This window comes from Scyliorhinus torazame, chromosome 9, assembly GCF_047496885.1.
Source record: "Scyliorhinus torazame isolate Kashiwa2021f chromosome 9, sScyTor2.1, whole genome shotgun sequence".
NCBI classification, from domain to species: domain Eukaryota; kingdom Metazoa; phylum Chordata; class Chondrichthyes; order Carcharhiniformes; family Scyliorhinidae; genus Scyliorhinus; species Scyliorhinus torazame.
The window spans coordinates 14,612,347-14,637,773 of NC_092715.1; the positions used below are offsets into that span (position 1 = coordinate 14,612,347).

The 25,427-nt window shown below is 50.5% G+C and overlaps 1 protein-coding gene across 3 annotated transcripts in view; it reads left to right on the plus strand.

Moving 5' to 3' along the window:
- c9 (complement component 9) overlaps positions 1-25,427 on the plus strand; it is a 132,857-nt gene that overhangs the window by 36,199 nt on the left and 71,231 nt on the right. For all 3 annotated transcript variants that reach the window (XM_072515614.1, XM_072515616.1, XM_072515615.1), the window contains exons 5-6: positions 1,399-1,537; positions 24,804-25,013. In XM_072515614.1, coding sequence (XP_072371715.1) covers positions 1,399-1,537; positions 24,804-25,013 — 349 coding nt within the window. The remainder of the gene's footprint in view (positions 1-1,398; positions 1,538-24,803; positions 25,014-25,427) is intronic.

Sequence of the window (25,427 nt, forward strand, 5' to 3'; positions counted from 1 at the left end):
AAACGGAACACCAGTTTGGCCCACTGCCAATCATTCCCAGGTTTTACTGCTTTTCCCTTATCCGAGAAGGTTTTGGAAAAATTGAAAAATGTAAATCCTTATTTATACGACCCACTAGCAGGCAGACAGAAGCCACGTTTGCAGAGAAAAGGGAAGGGGAGAGAATCGGGGGCAGTCTCGAGAGCAAGAGACAGAGTCCAGAGAGAGGGAGTGGGCTGAGGTAGACTCATAGAATAGAATCATAACAGTGCAGAGGGAGGGCATTCGACACATCGGGTCTGCCCCGACCCTCTGAAAGCGCACTCCACCTAGGCCCACTCCTCCACCCAAATCCACACAACCCAGTAACCCCACCTAACATTTTGGACACTTAAGAGGCAATTTGGCATGGCCAATCAGGCCATGATTTTGCATTTGATAAGGTTCCCCATGGTAGGCTCTTTCAGAAAGATAGGGGGCATGGGATACAGGGAAGTCTGGATGCAGAATTGGCTGGCCGAAAGAAGACAGCAAGTGGTAGTGGATGGAAAGTATTCCGCCTGGAGGACGGTGACCAGTGGTGTCCCGCAAGGATCTGTTCTGGGACCTCTGCTCTTTGTGGTTTCTATAAATGACTTGGATGAGGAAGTGGAAGGGTGGGTTAGTAAGTTTGCCGATGACATGAAGGTTGGGATAGTTGTAGATAGTGTTGAGGGTTGTTGCAGGTTACAGCAGGTCATTGACAGGATGCAGAGCTGGGCTGAGAAGCGGCAGATGTTGTTCAACCTAGATAAATGTGAAGTGATTCATTTTGGAAGGTCGAATTTGAATGCTGAATACAGGGTTAAAGGCAGGATTCTTGGAAGTTTGGAGAAACAGAGGGATCTTGGGGTTCACGTACATAGATCCCTCAAAATTGCCACGCAGGTTGATAGGGTTGTTAAGAAGGTGTATGGTGTGTTGGCTTTCATTAACAGGGGGATTGAGTTTAAGAGCCGTGAGGTTTTGCTGCAGCTTTATAAAACCCTGGTTAGACCACACTTGGAATATTGTGTCCAGTTCTGGTCGCCTCATTATAGGAAGGATGTGGATGCTTTGGAGAGGGTACAGAAGAGATTTACCAGGATGCTGCCTGGACTGGAGGGCATGTCTTATGAAGAAAGGTTGAGGGAGCTGGAGCTTTTCTCACTGGAGCGAAGAAGGAAGAGAGGTGACTTGATAGAGGTGTACACGGTGATGAGAGGCATGGATAGAGTGGATAGCCAGAGATACGGGGCTCGGAGAATCGCCCCCTTAGTGAGCGAAGGAGAGGATTCAGTGGGAGAGGAGAGGGAAAGAGAGAGAGTGAGAACATAGAGACAGAGGCCATTGACTCTGGATGAGTTAAAGTGAATGACTGAGCTGAACCTTAATTTCCAGAGTGAACATCTTTGGACTGGAGCCCAGGAGAAGTGCTTTCAATAACGAATTCTACAACGGCCAATGTGACCGTGTCTACGACGGACTCAGAAGGACCTATTTCCGACTTCCCTGGAACGTCATGAGTTTCATCTACCAGGTAAGATAGATTCGGGGTAAAGAATAAAGGACTGACAGTGCCACAATGGAGAATAGCAATGGACTCACGCTCACAGAGATTGGGGTCTGTCTGTGCAATGGAAGGGCTCTGTTAAAGGATGGGAAGGATCAAAGTTGTGGGACGAGTCTCCGGATGGGTGAGGGGGTCTATGGTTTTCTGTAGGGATCAGTCTATGGTGCGGGGAAGGGGGTGTATGGTGATATCCGTCAATGAGGTGGGGGCCTATTTGTGGATTAGTGGGGTGGGTATTTCAGGGATATTTAAGGAATTTTAAGTAGACAGATTGGAGAGTTTGGGATAGTTTTCCGAATTGGACAGGTGAGAGGTGATTTGATCAAGGTGTCCCAAAGCATGAGGAATCGAGACAAAATAGTTAGAGACAAACCATTCATCATTGTTCACAGGGATGGTGCAGGCGGGAGGGATTCAGATTTCTGGATAACTGGGGCTCTTTCTGGGGAAGGTGGGACCTCTACAGACAGGATGGTCTACATCTGAACCTGAGGGGCACAAATATCCTGGGGGGGAGATTTGTTAGTGCTCTTTGGGGGGGTTTAAACTAATGCAGCAGGGGCATGGGAACCTGGATTGTAGTTTTAGGGTAAGGGAGAATGAGAGTATAGAGGTCAGGAGCACAGATTTGACGTCGCAGGAGGGGGCCAGTGTTCAGGTAGGTGGTTTGAAGTGTGTCTACTTCAATGCCAGGAGTATACGAAACAAGGTAGGGGAACTGGCAGCATGGGTTGGTACCTGGGACTTCGATGTTGTGGCCATTTCGGAGACATGGATAGAGCAGGGACAGGAATGGATGTTGCAGGTTCCGGGGTTTAGGTGTTTTAGTAAGCTCAGAGAAGGAGGCAAAAGAGGGGAAGGTGTGGCGCTGCTAGTCAAGAGCAGTATTACGGTGGCGGAGAGGATGCTAGATGGGGACTCATCTTCCGAGGTAGTATGGGCTGAGGTTAGAAACATGAAAGGAGAGGTCACACTGTTGGGAGTCTTCTATAGGCCTCCAAATAGTTCTAGGGATGTAGAGGAAAGGATGGCGAGGATAATCCTGGATAAGAGCAAAAGTAACAGGGTAGTTATTATGGGAGACTTTAACTTTCCAAATATTGACTGGAATAGATATAGTTCGAGTACATTAGATGGGTCGTTTTTTGTACAGTGTGTGCAGGAGGGTTTCCTGACACAATATGTTGACAGGCCAACAAGAGGCGAGGCCACGTTGGATTTGGTTTTGGGTAATGAACCAGGCCAGGTGTTGGACTTTTACGTTAATGATGGAAAGGGATAAGTATACACCGCAGGGCAAGAGTTATAGCTGGGGGAAGGGCAATTATGATGCCATTAGACGTGACTTGGGGGGGATAAGGTGGAGAAGTAGGCTGCAAGTGTTGGGCACACTGGATAAGTGGAGCTTGTTCAAGGATCAGCTACTGCGTGTTCTTGATAAGTATGTACCGGTCAGGCAGGGAGGAAGGCGTCGAGCGAGGGAACCGTGGTTTACCAAAGAAGTGGAATCTCTTGTTAAGAGGAAGAAGGAGGCCTATGTGAAGATGAGGTGTGAAGTTTCAGTTGGGGCGATGGATAGTTACAAGGTAGCGAGGAAGGATCTAAAGAGAGAGCTAAGACGAGCAAGGAGGGGACATGAGAAGTATTTGGCAGGTAGGATCAAGGAAAACCCAAAAGCTTTCTATAGGTATGTCAGGAATAAGCGAATGACTAGGGAAAGAGTAGGACCAGTCAAGGACAGGGATGGGAAGTTGTGTGTGGAGTCTGAAGAGATAGGCGAGATACTAAATGAATATTTTTCGTCAGTATTCACTCAGGAAAAAGATAATGTTGTGGAGGAGAATGCTGAGACCCAGGCTAATAGAATAGATGGCATTGAGGTACGTAGGGAAGAGGTGTTGGCAATTCTGGACAGGCTGAAAATAGATAAGTCCCCGGGTCCTGATGGGATTTATCCTAGGATTCTCTGGGAGGCCAGGGAAGAGATTGCTGGACCATTGGCTTTGATTTTTATGTCATCATTGGCTACAGGATATACGTGTCGGACCCAGCGGGGGGGATGATAGAGGTTATGCGAATTTTGAGGGGTTCGGGGATTTCTCGGGGTATAGGCTAAACATGGGGAAGAGTGAATTATTTGTGATACATCCAGGGGACCAGAGTAGAGAGATAGAAGGCTTGCCTCTAAGGAAAGTGGAAAGAAACTTCCGATACCTGGGGATTCAGATCGCTAGGAGCTGGGGAACCTTGCACAGACTTAATCTGACACGGTTGGTAGAACAAATGGAGGAGGACTTCAAGAGGTGGGACATGCAGCCTCCATGGCAGGGTGCAAGCAATTAAGATGATGGTCCTCCCGAGGTTCTTATTTGTATTTCAATGTCTCCCTATACTAATCACCAAGACCTTTTTTAATAAAATAGACAGGAGCATCACGAGCTTCGTGTGGGCAGGGAAAGTTCCGAGAGTAAGGAGGGGGTTCCTTCAGCGTAGTAGGGACAGAGGAGGATTGGCACTACCGAACTTGGGCGATTACTATTGGGCCGCCAATGTGGCAATGATACGTAAATGGATGATGGAGGGTGAGGGAGCGGCGTGGAAAAGACTGGAGAGAAAGTCCTGTAAAGGGACGAGTTTAGAGGCGCTGGTGACGGCGCCGCTACCGATCTCACCTAAAAAGTTTACCACGAACCCGGTGGTGGCGGCATCATTGAATATCTGGGGACAGTGGAGGCGACAGAGAGGGGTGCGGGGAGCCCTGGTGGGGTCCCCAATCAGGAACAACCATAGGTTCGCCCCAGGAAGAATGGATGGAGGATTTCAGAGCTGGTTCCAGTTGGGAATTAGGAGGGTGGGAGATTTATTTATAGATGGGACTTTTGCGAGCTTGGGAGCATTGGAGGAAAAGTATAAGTTGCCCCGGGGAAATTTCTTGAGATATATGCAGGTGAGGGCGTTTACTAGACAACAGGTGAGGGAATTTCCGTTGCTCCCGACACAGGGGATACAGGACAGGGTGCTTTCAGGGGTGTGAGTCGGAGAGGGCAAGGTGTCAGAGATTTACCGAGAGATGAGGGAAGAGGGGGAGGAGTCGGTGGGCGAACTAAAAGGAAAGTGGGAAGAAGAACTAGGGGAGGAGATAGAGGAGGGTATGTGGGCTGATGCCCTAAGCAGGGTAAATTCCTCTTCCTCATGTGCCAGGCTTAGCCTGATTCAATTTAAGGTGTTACATAGAGCACACATAACGGGAGCAAGATTGAGCAGGTTCTTTGGAGTGGAGGACAAATGTGGGAGGTGTGGCGGGAGCCCGGCAAACCACGCACATATGTTTTGGGCGTGCCCGGCACTGGAAGGGTATTGGAAGGGAGTGACGGGAGTGATTTCGCGGGTGGTGAAGGCCCGGGTCAAACCAGGCTGGGGGTTAGCTCTATTTGGAGTTGCGGAAGAGCCGGGAGTGCAGGAGGCGAAAGAGGCCGACGTTGTGGTCTTTGCGTCCCTAGTAGCCCGGCGCAGGATCCTACTCATGTGGAAGGAGGCGAAACCCCCCGGACTGGACGCCTGGGTAAATGATATGGCGGGGTTCATTAAACTGGAGCAGATAAAGTTTGCCCTGAGAGGATCGGCTCAAGGGTTCACCAGGCAGTGGCAGCCATTTCTCGACTACCTAGGGGAACTTAGAGGGAAGACAGATGACCAGCAGCAGCGACCCAGGGGGAAGGGGGGGGGGGAGGGGGGGGGGGGGGGGTTTAGTTAAGTTTAGGTCAAAGATAAAGGGGTTTTGTTACTTGTGTATTGTTAAAAATTTCTGTATTGTTATTGTTGCGTTTGCTTTGTAAGAGGGGAAAAATTGTTGTTTGGGAAAAAAATTTCAATAAAACATATTTTTTTTTAAAAATCATTGGCTACAGGAATAGTGCCAGAGGACTGGAGAATAGCAAATGTGGTCCCTTTGTTCAAAAAGGGGAGCAGAGACAACCCCGGCAAATATAGACCGGTGAGCCTCACGTCTGTAGTGGGTAACGTCTTGGAGGGGATTATAAGAGACAAGATTTATAATCATCTAGATAGGAATAATATGATCAGGGATAGTCAGCATGGCTTTGTGAAGGGTAGGTCATGCCTCACAAACCTTATCGAGTTCTTTGAGAAGGTGACTGAACAGGTAGACGAGGGTAGAGCAGTTGATGTGGTGTATATGGATTTCAGCAAAGCGTTTGATAAGGTTCCCCACGGTAGGCTATTGCAGAAAATACGGAGGCTGGGGATTGAGGGTGATTTAGAGATGTGGAACAGAAATTGGCTAGCTGAAAGAAGACAGAGGGTGGTGGTTGATGGGAAATGTTCAGAATGGAGTTCAGTTACAAGTGGAGTACCACAAGGATCTGTTCTGGGGCCGTTGCTGTTTGTCATTTTTATCAATGACCTAGAGGAAGGCGCAGAAGGGTGGGTGAGTAAATTTGCAGACGATACTAAAGTCGGTGGTGTTGTCGATAGTGTGGAAGGATGTAGCAGGTTACAGAGGGATATAGATAAGCTGCAGAGCTGGGCTGAGAGGTGGCAAATGGAGTTTAATGTAGAGAAATGTGAGGTGATTCACTTTGGAAGGAATAACAGGAATGCGGAATATTTGGCTAATGGTAAAGTTCTTGGAAGTGTGGATGAGCAGAGGGATCTAGGTGTCCATGTACATAGATCCCTGAAAGTTGCCACCCAGGTTGATAGGGTGGTGAAGAAGGCCTATGGAGTGTTGGCCTTTATTGGTAGAGGGGTTGAGTTCCGGAGTCAGGAGGTCATGTTGCAGCTGTACAAAACTCTGGTTCGGCCGCATTTGGAGTATTGCGTACAGTTCTGGTCACTGCATTATAGGAAGGACGTGGAGGCTTTGGAGCGGGTGCAGAGGAGATTTACCAGGATGTTGCCTGGTATGGAGGGAAAATCTTATGAGGAAAGGCTGATGGACTTGAGGTTGTTTTCGTTGGAGAGAAGAAGGTTAAGAGGAGACTTAATAGAGGCATACAAAATGATCAGGGGGTTAGATAGGGTGGACAGTGAGAGCCTTCTCCCGCAGTTGAGGAACAGTGGAGAACCTTCCAAGTGATTTTTCACAGTGCCCAGCAAAGGTTTATACCAACAAAAAGGAAGGACGGTAAAAAGAGGGAAAATCGACCGTGGATATCTAAGGAAATAAGGGAGAGTATCAAATTGAAGGAAAAAACAGACAAAGTAGCAAAGATCAGAGGGAGACTAGAGGACTGGGAAATCTTTAGGGGGCAACAGAAAGCTACTAAAAAAGCTATAAAGAAGAGTAAGATAGATTATGAGAGTAAACTTGCTCAGAATATAAAAACAGATAGTAAAAGTTTCTACAAATACATAAAACAAAAAAGAGTGGCTAAGGTAAATATTGGTCCTTTAGAGGATGAGAAGGGAGATTTAATAATGGGAGATGAGGAAATGGCTGAGGAACTGAACAGGTTTTTTGGGTCGGTCTTCACAGTGGAAGACACAAATAACATACCAGTGACTGATGGAAATGAGGCTATGACAGGTGAGGACCTTGAGAGGATTGATATCACCAAGGAGGTAGTGATGGGCAAGCTAATGGGGCTAAAGGTAGACAAGTCTCCTGGCCCTGATGGAATGCACCCCAGAGTGCTAAAAGAGATGGCAAGGGAAATTGCAAATGCACTAGTGATAATTTACCAAAATTCACTAGACTCTGGGGTGGTCCCGGCGGATTGGAAATTAGCAAACGTGACACCACTGTTTAAAAAAGGAGGTAGGCAGAAAGTGGGTAATTATAGGCCAGTGAGCTTAACTTCGGTAGTAGGGAAGATGCTGGAATCTATCATCAAGGAAGAAATAGCGAGGCATCTGGATGGAAATTGTCCCATTGGACAGACGCAGCATGGGTTCAAAAAGGGCAGGTCGTGCCTAACTAATTTAGTGGAATTTTTTGAGGACATTAACAGTGCGGTAGATAACGGGGAGCCAATGGATGTGGTATATCTGGATTTCCAGAAAGCCTTTGACAAGGTGCCACACAAAAGGTTGTTGCATAAGATAAAGATGCATGGCATTAAGGGGAAAGTAGGAGCATGGATAGAGGATTGGTTAATTAATAGAAAGCAAAGAGTGGGGATAAATGGGTGTTTCTCTGGTTGGCAATCAGTAGCTAGTGGTGTCCCTCAGGGATCAGTGTTGGGCCCACAACTGTTCACAATTTACATAGATGATTTGGAGTTGGGGACCAAGGGCAATGTGTCCAAGTTTGCAGACGACACTAAGATAAGTGGTAAAGCAAAAAGTGCAGAGGGATTTGGACAGGCTAAGTGAATGGGCTAGGGTCTGGCAGATGGAATACAATGTTGACAAATGTGAGGTTATCCATTTTGGTAAGAACAACGGCAAAAGGGATTATTATTTAAATGATAAAAAATTAAAACATGCTGCTGTGCAGAGAGACCTGGGTGTGCTCGTGCATGAGTCGCAGAAAGTTGGTTTTCAGGTGCAACAGGTGATTAAGAAGGCAAATGGAATTTTGTCCTTCATTGCTAGATGGATGGAGTTTAAGACTAGGGAGGTTATGCTGCAATTGTATAAGGTGTTAGTGAGGCCACACCTGGAGTATTGTGTTCAGTTTTGGTCTCCTTACTTGAGAAAGGACATACTGGCACTGGAGGGTGTGCAGAGGAGATTCACTAGGTTAATCCCAGAGCTGAAGGGGTTGGATTACGAGGAGAGGTTGAGTAGACTGGGACTGTACTCGTTGGAATTTAGAAGGATGAGGGGGGATCTTATAGAAACATATAAGATTATGAAGGGAATAGATAGGATAGATGCGGGCAGGTTGTTTCCACTGGCGGCTGAAAGCAGAACTAGGGGGCATAGCCTCAAAATAAGGGGAAGTAGATTTAGGACTGAGTTTAGGAGGAACTTCTTCACCCAAAGGGTTGTGAATCTATGGAATTCCTTGCCCAGTGAAGCAGTAGAGGCTCCTTCATTAAATGTTTTTAAGATAAAGATAGATAGTTTTTTGAAGAATAAAGGGATTAAGGGTTATGGTGTTCGGGCCGGAAAGTGGAGCTGAGTCCACAAAAGATCAGCCATGATCTCATTGAATGGCGGAGCAGGCTCGAGGGGCCAGATGGCCTACTCCTGCTCCTAGTTCTTATGTTCTTATGATCCGGAATGTTCTGTCTGAGAGTGAGAGAGACAGATTCACACAGCGAGTGGTTAGGATCCGGAATGTTCTGTCTGAGAGTGAGAGAGACAGATTCACACAGCGAGTGGTTAGGATCCGGAATGTTCTGTCTGAGAGTGAGAGAGGCAGATTCACACAGCGAGTGGTTAGGATCCGGAATGTTCTGTCTGAGAGTGAGAGAGACAGATTCACACAGCCAGTGGTTAGGATCCGGAATGTTCTGTCTGAGAGTGAGAGAGATAGATTCACACAGCGAGTGGTTAGGATCCGGAATGTTCTGTCTGAGAGTGTGGTGGAGACAGATTCACACAGAGATTGGTTCGGATCCGGAATGTTCTGTCTGAGAGTGAGAGAGACAGATTCACACAGCGAGTGGTTAGGATCCGGAATGTTCTGTCTGAGAGTGAGAGAGACAGATTCACACAGCGAGTGGTTGGGATCCGGAATGTTCTGTCTGAGAGTGAGAGAGACAGATTCACACAGCGAGTGGTTAGGATCTGGAATGTTCTGTCTGAGAGTGAGAGAGACAGATTCACACAGCGAGTGGTTGGGATCTGGAATGTTCTGTCTGAGAGTGAGAGAGACAGATTCACACAGCGAGTGGTTAGGATCTGGAATGTTCTGTCTGAGAGTGAGAGAGACAGATTCACACAGCGAGTGGTTAGGATCGGGAATGTTCTGTCTGAGAGTGAGAGAGACAGATTCACACAGCGAGTGGTTAGGATCCGGAATGTTCTGTCTGAGAGTGAGAGAGACAGATTCACACAGCGAGTGGTTAGGATCCGGAATGTTCTGTCTGAGAGTGAGAGAGACAGATTCACACAGCGAGTGGTTAGGATCCGGAATGTTCTGTCTGAGAGTGAGAGAGACAGATTCACACAGCGAGTGGTTAGGATCCGGAATGTTCTGTCTGCGAGTGAGACAGATTCACACAGCGAGTGGTTAGGATCTGGAATGTTCTGTCTGAGAGTGAGAGAGACAGATTCACACAGCGAGTGGTTAGGATCCGGAATGTTCTGTCTGAGAGTGAGAGAGACAGATTCACACAGCGAGTGGTTAGTGTGATGAACGGTTACTGCCTTATCATCATGTAAGGTGATGTCCCCTTTAAGACCAGGCTTGGAACACAGGGGACTCCGCCTCTGGCTCCGCCCATCTGGGAGCCATACATAAAGGCCTGCCTCATGGCCTGTATAGCAGTCAGCTCTCGTCCAAATCTGTAGCATAGTTATTAGCCTAATAAAGCCTTCTTTACAGTTTAATCTCTAAGCATCATTATTGAGGGTACCTCAATTTATTAGTCTAAACTAGATTCAGGATGGACGCAGGCCTAAAACCAGAGAAGCTCAATCTGGAAGCACGAACGCCGGAGGCAAAGGAAATTTTTAAATACTGGCTGCGGTGCTTCGAGGCCTACCTGGACTCCGCAGAGACTCCCATCCTGGGGCCACGCAAGCTGCGTCTACTCCACGCCCGGGTGAGTCACAGAATCTCCGCCACGCTCGAAAAGGCGACGAGTTATGAGGAAGCGATTGAGTTGCTCCGCAAGCAGTTTGTCAAACCCGTCAATGAGGTGCACGCCCGGCATCTGCTCTCTACCTGCCGGCAGCGCTCGGGGGAATCGCTCGACGGGTTTGTTGAGAAACTCACCGCGCTGGCCAGGGACTGTGACCATCAGGATGTGACAGGGGAAGTCCATATGAACCTGCACATCAGAGATTCTTTCGTGTCCGGCATCCGCTCGACCTACATCCGGCAGCGACTGCTCGAAAATGGGGCAAAAGACCTCCAGGAGACGCTAACGCTCGCCTCCTCGCTGGAGGTGGCCCGACACAACTTGGGTACGTACCCCGCGGACTCTGCCAGCCCCCCCCGGACTTCCTCAGACTCGCCCGTATTACAGGCCTGCGCCACGCGGCGACCCGCTCACCATGGGGGCACACCTTGCTACTTCTGCGGGCAGGGCCAGCACCCACACCCACGCTCCCCAGCCCGCTCCGCGATCTGCAGCGACTGCAGGAAGAAAGGGCACTTTGCGAGGGTCTGCCTGGCCAGACCCAGGGGCCAGAAAAACAAAGAACAGCCGGCCCGAAAATCGGGCTCCCAGGCCCGCAGGCCTCGCAATGCTGCTGCGCACCGACCCGACACGTCCTCTTCTGACGCGTCATCAGCCTCGTGCGAATCATGGGAGCGGCCATCTTCTCGACCCGACACGTGCGACCAATGGCAGCGGCCATTTTACGACTCCGACTACCCGCGACTGGGTGCGATCACCCTCGATCAAACTCGGCCAAAACACCTGCAGGACTCCATGATGCATGTCCAGGTGAACGGGCACGACACTGCATGCCTCTTCGACTCCGGGAGCACGGAGAGCTTTATCCACCCTGAAACGGTAAGGCGCTGCTCCCTACGCACCCATCCCACATCCCAAACCATAGCCCTCGCATCTGGGTCCCACTCGGTACAAATCACGGGGTACTGTATTGCGGATCTCTCGATCCAGGGTGCCAAATACACCCGTTTCAAATTTTATATCCTCCCTCACCTCTGTGCCCCCCTGCTGCTCGGACTGGATTTCCAGTGCAGCCACCGAAGCCTGACACTGAAGTTCGGCGGACCCTTGCCCCCCCTTACGGTGTGCTGCCTTGCGACACTAAAAGTCGCACCCCCCTCGCTATTCGCGAACCTCACTCCCGACTGTAAGCCCGTCGCCACCAGGAGCCGGCGCTACAGTGCCCAAGATATGGCTTTTATCAAGTCAGAGGTCCAGCGTTTACTGGGAGAGGGGGTCATCGAGGCGAGCAACAGCCCTTGGAGAGCGCAAGTGGTGGTAGTCCGGTCCGGGGAGAAGAAACGGATGGTCGTGGATTATAGCCAGACCATAAACCGATTCACGCAGCTTGATGCGTACCCCCTTCCTCGCATCGCGGAAATGGTAAATCGGATCGCCCAATACCGAGTCTTTTCCACGGTCGACCTCAAATCTGCATACCACCAGCTCCCCATCCGACCAAAAGACCGCCCCTATACTGCCTTCGAAGCAGCCGGCCGGCTCGTCCACTTCCTCAGGGTCCCCTTTGGTGTCACAAATGGGGTCTCCGTCTTTCAAAGGGCGATGGACCAAATGGTGGACCAGTACGGTTTGCGGGCTACATACCCGTGCTTGGACAATGTCACCATCTGCGGCCATGATCAGCAGGACCATGACGCTAACCTCAAAAAGTTCCTCCAGACCGCCCGAGCCCTTAACCTGACCTATAACGAGGGCAAATGCGTTTTCCACACCACCCGGCTGGCCATCCTCGGCTATGTCGTGGAAGACGGGGTCCTAGGTCCCAACCCCGACCGCATGCGCCCACTTAAGGAACTCCCTCTCCCCTGCAGCCTCAAGGCCCTCAAACGGTGCTTGGGGCTTTTCTCCTATTACGCCCAGTGGGTCCCCAAGTATGCGGACAAAGCCCGCCCACTCCTAAAGACCACCACTTTTCCCCTCTCGGCTGAGGCCCAATTGGCCTTCAACCGCATCAAGGCCGACATCATCAAGGCCGCCATGCACGCGGTGGATGAAACCATCCCTTTCCAGGTAGAGAGCGATGCATCAGACATCGCCCTGGCTGCTACCCTCAATCAAGGAGGCAGACCAGTAGCGTTCTTCTCCCGAACCCTCACTGCCTCCGAGATTCGACACTCTGCAGTCGAAAAGGAGGCACAAGCCATTGTGGAGGCTGTGCGGCGCTGGAGACACTACCTCGCCGGTAGGTTTACCCTCGTCACCGACCAACGGTCGGTCGCCTATATGTTCGATAATACGCAACGGGGCAAAATAAAGAACGATAAAATTTTGAGGTGGAGGATCGAACTCTCCACCTACTCGTACGATATCAAGTATCGTCCAGGGGAGCTCAACGAGCCCCCAGATGCCCTGTCCCGCGGCACATGCGCCAACGCGCAGGAGGACCGCCTGCAAGCCATCCACAATGACCTCTGCCACCCGGGGGTTACCCGGCTTGTCCATTTCATCAAGTCCCGCAACCTACCTTACTCAACCAAGGAGGTCAAGGCCATGGTCAGGGCCTGCCAGGTCTGTGCGGAGTGCAAACCGCACTTCTATCGGCCAGACAAGGTTCGGCTCGTGAAGGCCTCGGGCCCCTTTGAGCGACTGAGCGTGGACTTCAAGGGGCCCCTCCCGTCCACCAACCGTTATGCCTATTTCCTCACCGTGATCGATGAGTTTTCCCGTTTCCCATTCTCCATTCCCTGCACCGACATGACCTCAGCCACGGTGATTAAGGCACTGCACAGCATCTTCACCCTGTTCGGTTTCCCTGCTTATATCCACAGCGACCGGGGTACATCGTTCATGAGCGATGAACTGCGTCAGTATCTGCTCAGCAAAGGCATCGCCTCGAGCAGAACGACCAGCTATAACCCACGGGGAAACGGGCAGGTGGAGAGGGAGAACCCGACCGTGTGGAAGGCTGTCCTTCTGGCCCTGCGGTCGAGAAATCTCCCAACCACCCGCTGGCAGGAGGTCCTACCCGATGCCCTACACTCCATTAGGTCACTCCTCTTCACGGCCACAAATGAGACCCCTCATGAGCGATTGTTTCGCTTCCCCAGGAAGTCTACCTCCGGGGTCTTGCTTCCACCTTGGCTGACGGCTCCGGGACCTGTTTTTCTCCGGAGGCACGCGAGGAGCAATAAAACGGACCCCCTAGTTGAAAAGGTCCGACTGCTCCACGCCAACCCCAGTTACGCCTACGTGGAGTACTCCGACGGCAGGCAAGATACGGTTTCCCTCCGGGATCTGGCGCCCGCTGGATCCGCCACCACAGACGCCCCTTCCCGCGCCGCTCCCCTGCAGGACCCGTCGCCCCCTACAACACACCCCCTTCCGGCCCTACCACCCGTTGGTGAGCTCCTACCGTGCGCCCCACCTTGCGCCCCCCCTTTACACACCCCGCCGGCGCCGGCTCCGCTACCCCCGGCCCTGCCTAGTTCCTCTGCCCCGGCTCCACTACCCCCGGCCCTGCCTAGTTCCTCTGCCCCGACCCGGACCGAAGCTCCGACCACTGTGCTCCCGGATGTGCCCTCAACCGGGATGTCCGTGCCCGCCGCACCACCGCCCGAACTGAGGAGATCGAGGAGGACGATCCGGCCTCCGAGACGGATGGACCTATGATGGCACTTCACCCCCGCCGGACTCCTTTTTAAACAGGGGGTGAATGTGATGAACGGTTACTGCCTTATCATCATGTAAGGTGATGTCCCCTTTAAGACCAGGCTTGGAACCCTGGGGACTCCGCCTCTGGCTCCGCCCATCTGGGAGCCATACATAAAGGCCTGCCTCATGGTCTGTATAGCAGCCAGCTCTCGTCCAAATCTGTAGCATAGTTATTAGCCTAATAAAGCCTTCTTTACTGTTTAATCTCTAAGCATCATTATTGAGGGTACCTCAGTTAGGATCCGGAATGTTCTGTCTGAGAGTGAGAGAGACAGATTCACGCAGCGAGTGGTTAGGATCCGGAATGTTCTGTCTGAGAGTGAGAGAGACAGATTCACGCAGCGAGTGGTTAGGATCCGGAATGTTCTGTCTGAGAGTGAGAGAGACAGATTCACGCAGCGAGTGGTTAGGATCCGGAATGTTCTGTCTGAGAGTGAGAGAGACAGATTCACACAGCGAGTGGTTAGGATCCGGAATGTTCTGTCTGAGAGTGAGAGAGACAGATTCACACAGCGAGTGGTTAGGATCCGGAATGTTCTGTCTGAGAGTGTGGTGGAGACAGATTCACACAGCGAGTGGTTAGGATCCGGAATGTTCTGTCTGAGAGCGAGAGAGACAGATTCACGCAGCGAGTGGTTAGGATCCGGAATGTTCTGTCTGAGAGTGAGAGAGACAGATTCACACAGCGAGTGGTTAGGATCCGGAATGTTCTGTCTGAGAGTGTGGTGGAGACAGATTCACACAGCGAGTGGTTAGGATCCGGAATGTTCTGTCTGAGAGTGAGAGAGACAGATTCGCACAGCGAGTGGTTAGGATCCGGAATGTTCTGTCTGAGAGTGAGAGAGACAGATTCACACAGCGAGTGGTTAGGATCCGGAATGTTCTGTCTGAGAGAGAGAGAGATTCACACAGCGAGTGGTTAGGATCCGGAATGTTCTGTCTGAGAGTGAGAGAGACAGATTCACACAGCGAGTGGTTAGGATCCGGAATGTTCTGTCTGAGAGTGAGAGAGACAGATTCACGCAGCGAGTGGTTAGGATCCGGAATGTTCTGTCTGAGAGCGAGAGAGACAGATTCACGCAGCGAGTGGTTAGGATCCGGAATGTTCTGTCTGAGAGTGAGAGAGACAGATTCACACAGCGAGTGGTTAGGATCCGGAATGTTCTGTCTGAGAGTGTGGTGGAGACAGATTCACACAGCGAGTGGTTAGGATCCGGAATGTTCTGTCTGAGAGTGAGAGAGACAGATTCGCACAGCGAGTGGTTAGGATCCGGAATGTTCTGTCTGAGAGTGAGAGAGACAGATTCACACAGCGAGTGGTTAGGATCCGGAATGTTCTGTCTGAGAGAGAGAGAGATTCACACAGCGAGTGGTTAGGATCCGGAATGTTCTGTCTGAGAGTGAGAGAGACAGATTCACACAGCGAGTGGTTAGGATCCGGAATGTTCTGTCTGAGAGTGAGAGACAGATTCACACAGCGAGTGGTTAGGATCCGGAATGTTCTGTCTGAGAGTGAGAGACAGATTCACACAGCGAGTGGTTAGGATCCGGAATGTTCTGTCTGAGAGTGAGAGAGACAGATTCACACAGCGAGTGGTTGGGATCCGGAATGTTCTGTCTGAGATTGAGAGAGACAGATTCACACAGCGAGCGGTTAGGATCCGGAATGTTCTGTCTGAGAGTGAGAGAGACAGATTCACACAGCGAGTGGTTAGGATCCGGAATGTTCTGTCTGAGAGAGAGAGAGACAGATACACACAGCGAGTGGTTAGGATCCGGAATGTTCTGTCTGAGAGAGAGAGAGACAGATTCACACAGCGAGTGGTTAGGATCCGGAATGTTCTGTCTGAGAGTGAGAGAGACAGATTCACACAGCGAGTGGTTAGGATCCGGAATGTTCTGTCTGAGAGAGAGAGAGATTCACACAGCGAGTGGTTAGGATCCGGAATGTTCTGTCTGAGAGTGAGAGAGACAGATTCACACAGCGAGTGGTTAGGATCCGGAATGTTCTGTCTGAGAGTGAGAGAGACAGATTCACACAGCGAGTGGTTAGGATCCGGAATGTTCTGTCTGAGAGAGAGAGAGACAGATACACACAGCGAGTGGTTAGGATCCGGAATGTTCTGTCTGAGAGTGAGAGAGGCAGATTCACACAGCGAGTGGTTAGGATCCGGAATGTTCTGTCTGAGAGAGAGACAGATTCGCACAGCGAGTGGTTAGGATCCGGAATGTTCTGTCTGAGAGTGAGAGAGACAGATTCACGCAGCGAGTGGTTAGGATCCGGAATGTTCTGTCTGAGAGTGAGAGAGACAGATTCACACAGCGAGTGGTTAGGATCCGGAATGTTCTGTCTGAGAGCGAGAGAGACAGATTCACACAGCGAGTGGTTAGGATCCGGATTGTTCTGTCTGAGAGAGAGAGAGATTCACACAGCGAGTGGTTAGGATCCGGAATGTTCTGTCTGAGAGTGAGAGACAGATTCACACAGCGAGTGGTTAGGATCCGGAATGTTCTGTCTGAGAGTGAGAGAGACAGATTCACACAGCGAGTGGTTAGGATCCGGAATGTTCTGTCTGAGAGTGAGAGAGACAGATTCACACAGCGAGTGGTTCGGATCCGGAATGTTCTGTCTGAGAGTGAGAGAGACAGATTCACACAGCGAGTGGTTAGGATCCGGAATGTTCTGTCTGAGAGTGAGAGAGACAGATTCACACAGCGAGTGGTTAGGATCCGGAATGTCCTGTCTGAGAGTGAGAGAGACAGATTCACACAGCGAGTGGTTAGGATCCGGAATGTTCTGTCTGAGAGTGAGAGAGGCAGATTCACACAGCGAGTGGTTAGGATCCGGAATGTTCTGTCTGAGAGTGAGAGAGGCAGATTCACACAGCGAGTGGTTAGGATCCGGAATGTTCTGTCTGAGAGTGAGAGAGACAGATTCACACAGCGAGTGGTTAGGATCCGGAATGTCCTGTCTGAGAGTGAGAGAGACAGATTCACACAGCGAGTGGTTAGGGTCCGGAATGTTCTGTCTGAGAGTGAGAGAGGCAGATTCACACAGCGAGTGGTTAGGATCCGGAATGTTCTGTCTGAGAGTGAGAGAGGCAGATTCACACAGCGAGTGGTTGGGATCCGGAATGTTCTGTCTGAGAGTGAGAGAGACAGATTCACACAGCGAGTGGTTAGGATCCGGAATGTTCTGTCTGAGAGTGAGAGAGGCAGATTCACACAGCGAGTGGTTAGGATCCGGAATGTTCTGTCTGAGAGTGAGACAGATTCACACACCGAGTGGTTAGGATCCGGAATGTTCTGTCTGAGAGTGAGAGAGACAGATTCACACAGCGAGTGGTTAGGATCCGGAATGTTCTGTCTGAGAGTGAGAGAGACAGATTCACACAGCGAGTGGTTAGGATCCGGAATGTTCTGTCTGAGAGTGAGAGAGACAGATTCACACAGCGAGTGGTTAGGATCCGGAATGTTCTGTCTGAGAGTGAGAGAGACAGATTCACACAGCGAGTGGTTAGGATCCGGAATGTTCTGTCTGAGAGTGAGAGAGACAGATTCACACAGCGAGTGGTTAGGATCCGGAATGTTCTGTCTGAGAGTGTGGTTCAGACAGATTCACACAGCGAGTGGTTAGGATCCGGAATGTTCTGTCTGAGAGTGAGAGAGACAGATTCACACAGCGAGTGGTTAGGATCCGGAATGTTCTGTCTGAGAGTGTGGTGGAGACAGATTCACACAGCGAGTGGTTGGGATCCAGAATGTTCTGTCTGAGAGTGAGAGAGACAGATTCACACAGCGAGTGGTTAGGATCCGGAATGTTCTGTCTGAGAGTGAGAGAGACAGATTCACACAGCGAGTGGTTAGGATCCGGAATGTTCTGTCTGAGAGTGAGAGAGACAGATTCACACAGCGAGTGGTTAGGATCCGGAATGTTCGGTCTGAGAGTGAGAGAGACAGATTCACACAGCGAGTGGTTAGGATCCGGAATGTTCTGTCTGAGAGTGAGAGAGACAGATTCACACAGCGAGTGGTTAGGATCCGGAATGTTCTGTCTGAGAGTGAGAGAGGCAGATTCACACAGCGAGTGGTTAGGATCCGGAATGTTCTGTCTGAGAGTGAGAGAGGCAGATTCACACAGCGAGTGGTTAGGATCCGGAATGTTCGGTCTGAGAGTGAGACAGACAGATTCACACAGCGAGTGGTTAGGATCCGGAATGTTCTGTCTGAGAGTGAGAGAGGCAGATTCACACAGCGCGTGGTTAGGATCCGGAATGTTCTGTCTGAGAGAGAGACAGATTCACACAGCGAGTGGTTAGGATCCGGAATGTTCTGTCTGAGAGAGAGAGAGACAGATTCACACAGCGAGTGGTTAGGATCCGGAATGTTCTGTCTGAGAGTGTGGTGGAGACAGATTCACACAGCGAGTGGTTAGGATCCGGAATGTTCTGTCTGAGAGTGTGGTGGAGACAGATTCACACAGCGAGTGGTTAGGATCCGGAATGTTCTGTCTGAGAGTGAGAGAGACAGATTCACACAGCGAGTGGTTAGGATCCGGAATGTTCTGTCTGAGAGTGAGAGAGACCGATTCACACAGCGAGTGGTTAGGATCCGGAATGTTCTGTCTGAGAGTGAGAGAGACAGATTCACACAGCGAGTGGTTAGGATCCGGAATGTTCTGTCTGAGAGTGAGAGAGACAGATTCACACAGCGAGCGGTTAGGATCCGGAATGTTCTGTCTGAGAGTGAGAGAGACAGATTCACACAGCGAGCGGTTAGGATCCGGAATGTTCTGTCTGAGAGTGAGAGAGACAGATTCACACAGCGAGTGGTTAGGATCCGGAATGTTCTGTCTGAGAGTGAGAGAGATAAATTCACACAGCGAGTGGTTAGGATCCGGAATGTTCTGTCCGAGAGTGAGAGAGACAGATTCACACAGCGAGCGGTTAGGATCCGGAATGTTCTGTCTGAGAGTGAGAGAGACAGATTCACACAGCGAGTGGTTAGGATCCGGAATGTTCTGTCTGAGAGTGAGAGAGACCGATTCACACAGCGAGTGGTTAGGATCCGGAATGTTCTGTCTGAGAGTGAGAGAGACAGATTCACACAGCGAGTGGTTAGGATCCGGAATGTTCTGTCTGAGAGTGAGAGAGACAGATTCACACAGCGAGTGGTTAGGATCCGGAATGTTCTGTCTGAGAGCGAGAGAGACAGATTCACACAGCGAGTGGTTAGGATCCGGAATGTTCTGTCTGAGAGTGAGAGAGACAGATTCACACAGCGAGTGGTTGGGATCCAGAATGTTCTGTCTGAGAGTGAGAGAGACAGATTCACACAGCGAGTGGTTGGGATCCAGAATGTTCTGTCTGAGAGTGAGAGAGACAGATTCACACAGCGAGTGGTTAGGATCCGGAATGTTCTGTCTGAGAGTGAGAGAGACAGATTCACACAGCGAGTGGTTAGGATCCGGAATGTTCTGTCTGAGAGTGAGAGAGACAGATTCACACAGCGAGTGGTTAGGACCCGGAATGTTCTGTCTGAGAGTGAGAGAGACAGATTCACACAGCGAGTGGTTAGGATCCGGAATGTTCTGTCTGAGAGTGAGAGAGACAGATTCACACAGCGAGTGGTTAGGATCCGGAATGTTCTGTCTGAGAGTGAGAGAGACAGATTCACGCAGCGAGTGGTTAGGATCCGGAATGTTCTGTCTGAGAGAGAGAGAGACAGATTCACACAGCGAGTGGTTAGGGTCCGGAATGTTCTGTCTGAGAGTGAGAGAGACAGATTCACACAGCGAGTGGTTAGGATCCGGAATGTTCTGTCTGAGACTGTGGTTAGGATCCGGAATGTTCTGTCTGAGAGTGAGAGAGACAGATTCACACAGCGAGTGGTTAGGATCCGGAATGTTCTGTCTGAGACTGTGGTGGAGACAGATTCACACAGCGAGTGGTTAGGATCCGGAATGTTCTGCCTGAGAGTGAGAGAGACAGATTCACACAGCGAGTGGTTAGGATCCGGAATGTTCTGTCTGAGAGTGAGAGAGACAGATTCACACAGCGAGCGGTTAGGATCCGGAATGTTCTGTCTGAGAGTGAGAGAGACAGATTCACACAGCGAGCGGTTAGGATCCGGAATGTTCTGTCTGAGAGTGAGAGAGACAGATTCACACAGCGAGTGGTTAGGATCCGGAATGTTCTGTCTGAGAGTGAGAGAGATAAATTCACACAGCGAGTGGTTAGGATCCGGAATGTTCTGTCCGAGAGTGAGAGAGACAGATTCACACAGCGAGTGGCTTGGATCCGGAATGTTCTGTCTGAGAGTGAGAGAGACAGATTCACACAGCGAGTGGTTAGGATCCGGAATGTTCTGTCTGAGAGTGTGTTGGAGACAGATTCACACAGCGAGTGTTTAGGATCCGGAATGTTCTGTCTGAGAGTGAGAGAGACAGATTCACACTGCGAGTGGTTAGGATCCGGAATATTCTGTCTGAGAGTGAGAGAGACAGATTCACACAGCGAGTGGTTAGGATCCGGAATGTTCTGTCTGAGAGTGAGAGAGACAGATTCACACAGCGAGTGGTTAGGATCCGGAATGTTCTGTCTGAGAGTGTGGTGGAGACAGATTCACACAGCGAGTGGTTAGGATCCGGAATGTTCTGTCTGAGAGTGAGAGAGACAGATTCACACAGCGAGTGGTTAGGATCCGGAATGTTCTGTCCGAGAGTGAGAGAGACAGATTCACACAGCGAGTGGTTCGGATCCGGAATGTTCTGTCTGAGAGTGAGAGAGACAGATTCACACAGCGAGTGGTTAGGATCCGGAATATTCTGTCTGAGAGTGAGAGAGACAGATTCACACAGCGAGTGATTAGGATCCGGAATGTTCTGTCTGAGAGTGAGAGAGACAGATTCACACAGCGAGTGGTTAGGATCCGGAATGTTCTGTCTGAGAGTGAGAGAGACAGATTCACACAGCGAGTGGTTAGGATCCGGAATGTTCTGTCTGAGAGTGAGAGAGACAGATTCACACAGCTAGTGGTTAGGATCCGGAATGTTCTGTCTGAGAGTGAGAGAGACAGATTCACACAGCGAGTGGTTAGGATCCGGAATGTTCTGTCTGAGAGTGTAGTGGAGACAGATTCACACAGCGAGTGGTTAGGATCCGGAATGTTCTATCTGAGAGTGAGAGAGACAGATTCACACAGCGAGAGGTTAGGATCCGGAATGTTCTGTCTGAGAGTGAGAGAGGCAGAGTCACACAGCGAGTGGTTCGGATCCGGAATGTTCTGTCTGAGAGTGAGAGAGACAGATTCACACAGCGAGTGGTTAGGATCCGGAATGTTCTGTCTGAGAGTGAGAGAGATAGATTCACACGGCGAGTGGTTAGGATCCGGAATGTTCCGTCTGAGAGTGTGGTGGAGACAGATTCACACAGCGAGTGGTTAGGATCCGGAATGTTCTGTCTGAGAGTGAGAGAGACAGATTCACACAGCGAGTGGTTAGAATCCGGAATGTTCTGTCTGAGAGTGAGAGAGACAGATTCACACAGCGAGTGGTTAGGATCCGGAATGTTCTGTCTGAGAGTGAGAGAGACAGATTCACACAGCGAGTGGTTAGGATCCGGAATGTTCTGTCTGAGAGTGAGAGAGATAGATTCACACAGCGAGTGGTTAGGATCCGGAATGTTCTGTCTGAGAGTGAGAGAGACAGATTCACACAGCGAGTGGTTAGGATCCGGAATGTTCTGTCTGAGAGTGAGAGTGACAGATTCACACAGCGAGTGGTTAGGATCCGGAATGTTCGGTCTGAGAGTGAGAGAGACAGATTCACACAGTGAGTGGTTAGAAACCGGAATGTTCTGTCTGAGAGTCAGAGAGACAGATTCACACAGCGAGTGGTTAGGATCCGGAATGTTCCGTCTGAGAGTGTGGTGGAGACAGATTCACACAGCGAGTGGTTAGGATCCGGAATGTTCTGTCTGAGAGTGAGAGAGACAGATTCACACAGCGAGTGGTTAGGATCCGGAATGTTCTGTCTGAGAGTGAGAGAGACAGATTCTCACAGCGAGTGGTTAGTGTCATGATATTCAAACACACACATCATGATGGACACACCAACAGGCAAATCAGAGCACACAACACCACAACCAATCACAGACAAGAACACCAACCACATAAAAAGCACGAGCACGACACCTGGTGGTCAGTAGGTCTGGGGACAAAGAAACAGAGAAGAGCTGTTACAACATCACAAGCAGGGAACCCCCACGTGCAGAGTGCAAAGACAAAACTGTACATAGTAAGTTTGAATAAAATAGCGTTGTACCAGATACAACCGTGTTGGCTCATCTGTGTGTCAGAACACCCAACACCACATGGTACAGGAGTGGATCGATACCTGCCTACTAACCTGCCATTCTGGATATGGACCGCACCGACAAACCGCAGCCGTTGCAAGTCGCGGGGAACCTAGGTACCAATTGGAAGCTCTTCAGGCAGCGATTTGACCTGTACATCCGTGCCACCGAAAAACAGAGTGCCTCGGATGAAACGAAGATTGCAATGCTCCTCTTCTACGCAGGTCAGCACGCCACCGACGTCTTCAACTCACTGGTGTTCGAAGAAGGCGAAAACCAATCCAACTATGACACGGTCATCCTCAAACTGGACCAGCACTTTCAAGTTGAAGTAAATGAAAGTTTTGAAAGATACCTCTTTCAGCAACGCCTGCAAGGTAAGGAGGAGCTTTTTCAACCCTTCTTGACGCACCTCCGGATTCTAGCGCAGTCCTGCGGTTACGGCACCACCACAGAGTCCATGATCAGGGACCAGATTGTTTTTGGCGTTGCCTCTAGTGGCCTACGCCAGCAGCTTCTTAAAATAAAAAGCCTCACCTTAGCGTCTGCTGTGGAAGCCTGTGTCCTCCACGAAAATGCTACCTGCCGTTTTGCCCGATTTCAGGCGTCCGAGTTGGCACGGAGGGGGTCCCCAGCCGTCGAATCGGCAAGCCAGGCCGCCCACGACGTCGAACGCATCCAGGCCGTCGATTACTTCCCGACCCACGGCCCGGACGACAGCGGCCGCTTCCCGCGCTTTTCGCGGTCTCCCGCGCAGGTGCGCGCCAAAAATAACGGCCACAACGAGGGACGCACTGCGCAGGCGCGCCCACCGCAAGATCGCACTGCGCATGCGCAGTGGCGCAACGAACGCCGTGACGTCATGACGTGCGGCAATTGTGGAGCTCTACATTTAAAAGGGCAATGTCCTGCAAAAAACCGACAGTGCCTCAGATGTGGCAAGATGGGCCACTACGCAGCCCACTGTCGTTCGGCTCAACCCATGGATCCGGCGCATCCTCGACAATCTCGCAGACAAGTCAGGACCGTCCAGCCCACGCATCAAGACTTCCAGTTAAGTGATGCAGATGACCAGGATGCCTTCCGCGTTTCCGTCATCGATGTCAACAAGGTCAATGCCATCAATCCAGCCGATGAGTGGTGTGCCACCCTGACGGTCAACCCGAACTCGTCGCAAGCCCATTAGACTGGACTTATAATACCGTTCATATGTTTAACAAGTTGCACAATTTTACATGATAACCTGTTGTTGTTTATCGTTCCAGATGTCGTCTGACTGGACAACTGTTCAAGTTTTTTTTTCTTCTTCTCTCGTTCGCATTTATGTTATGTTATGGTACAACTTGGTTCATGTGACGCACCCGACATCGCCCCATGTACATAGTTCCGTCATATGCACATGCTGCACACGACACACACACACTCTTAGATGCACTCACGACACGATCATATTTATTACCACGTAGGCACATATCTTTGTAAAAAGGGGGGATGTCATGATATTCAAACACACACATCATGATGGACACACCAACAGGCAAATCAGAGCACACAACACCACAACCAATCACAGACAAGAACACCAACCACATAAAAAGCACGAGCACGACACCTGGTGGTCAGTAGGTCTGGGGACAAAGAAACAGAGAAGAGCTGTTACAACATCACAAGCAGGGAACCCCCACGTGCAGAGTGCAAAGACAAAACTGTACATAGTAAGTTTGAATAAAATAGCGTTGTACCAGATACAACCGTGTTGGCTCATCTGTGTGTCAGAACACCCAACACCACAGTTAGGATCCGGAATGTTCTGTCTGAGAGCGAGAGAGACAGATTCACACAGCGAGTGGTTAGGATCCGGAATGTTCTGTCTGAGAGTGAGAGAGATTCACACAGCGAGTGGTTAGGATCCGGAATGTTCTGTCTGAGAGTGAGAGAGACAGATTCACACAGCGAGTGGTTAGGATCCGGAATGTTCTGTCTGAGAGTGAGAGAGACAGATTCACACAGCGAGTGGTTAGGATCCGGAATGTTCTGTCTGAGAGTGAGAGAGATAGATTCACACAGCGAGTGGTTAGGATCCAGAATGTTCTGTCTGAGAGTGAGAGAGACAGATTCACACAGCGAGTGGTTAGGATCCGGAATGTTCTGTCTGAGAGTGAGAGAGACAGATTCACACAGCGAGTGGTTAGGATCCGGAATGTTCTGTCTGAGAGTGAGGGAGACAGATTCACACAGCGAGTGGTTAGGATCCGGAATGTTCTGTCTGAGAGTGAGAGAGACAGATTCACACAGCGAGCGGTTAGGACGGCCCTCAGTGAATTGCTCTTGCAGAGACGAAGTCGAGGAATTATGGGTCGAATGCATTCCGGTGTTGTAACAATTCTTGATCCCAATTTTATATTCTTCATCCCCACGTATCCGGTGTTTTGATTTGATTTTTTTCAGACTCGAGTCGAGGGGTCCTTCACAACTGAGGTCTATGAGAGTTCATCTGAAGTTGCCACACGGTTGGTGGACGAATTCACATATAATCTCAACGGTGGGTCCTCTCCGAGAGTCTTGAGTTCTTGGCGAGTAAATCTGCGTGGGCAGGTGGGCATCAATGCCAACATTTCAGTCAGTCTCGAGACGCTGTTGCGTCTGAATATGTCGCAGGTACAGTCCCATGTCAAAGGTATCAGAAATGTCCTCACATTGAGAGAGAGAGAGAATGGGGCAGAGGGGGAGGGAGGCTGAAGGAAGGTTGGGGAAGAAGAGAGTTAGTGGCGGACAGAGAGAGGGGGCAGAGTGGACAGAGAGAGAAAGAGAGTGGGGGATCGAGAAAGTGCAGAGATAGAGATAAAGTGGGTGAGTAGATCAAGCAGAGAGAGAGAGAGAGAGTGAGCGCGGGGAGTGATAGAGCAAGGGGGGGAGACAGACAGAGAGCATTTAGGAGAGCGGAGAAGGGAACGTGGAGAGTGGGGAGTGGGAGTGAGTCTGGGCGGGAAGGGAATGACTCCGGGGGGGTGGGGGGAGTGAGTTTGGGCGGAGGGAGTGAGTCTGAGGGGGAGGGAGTGAGTCTGGGCGGGA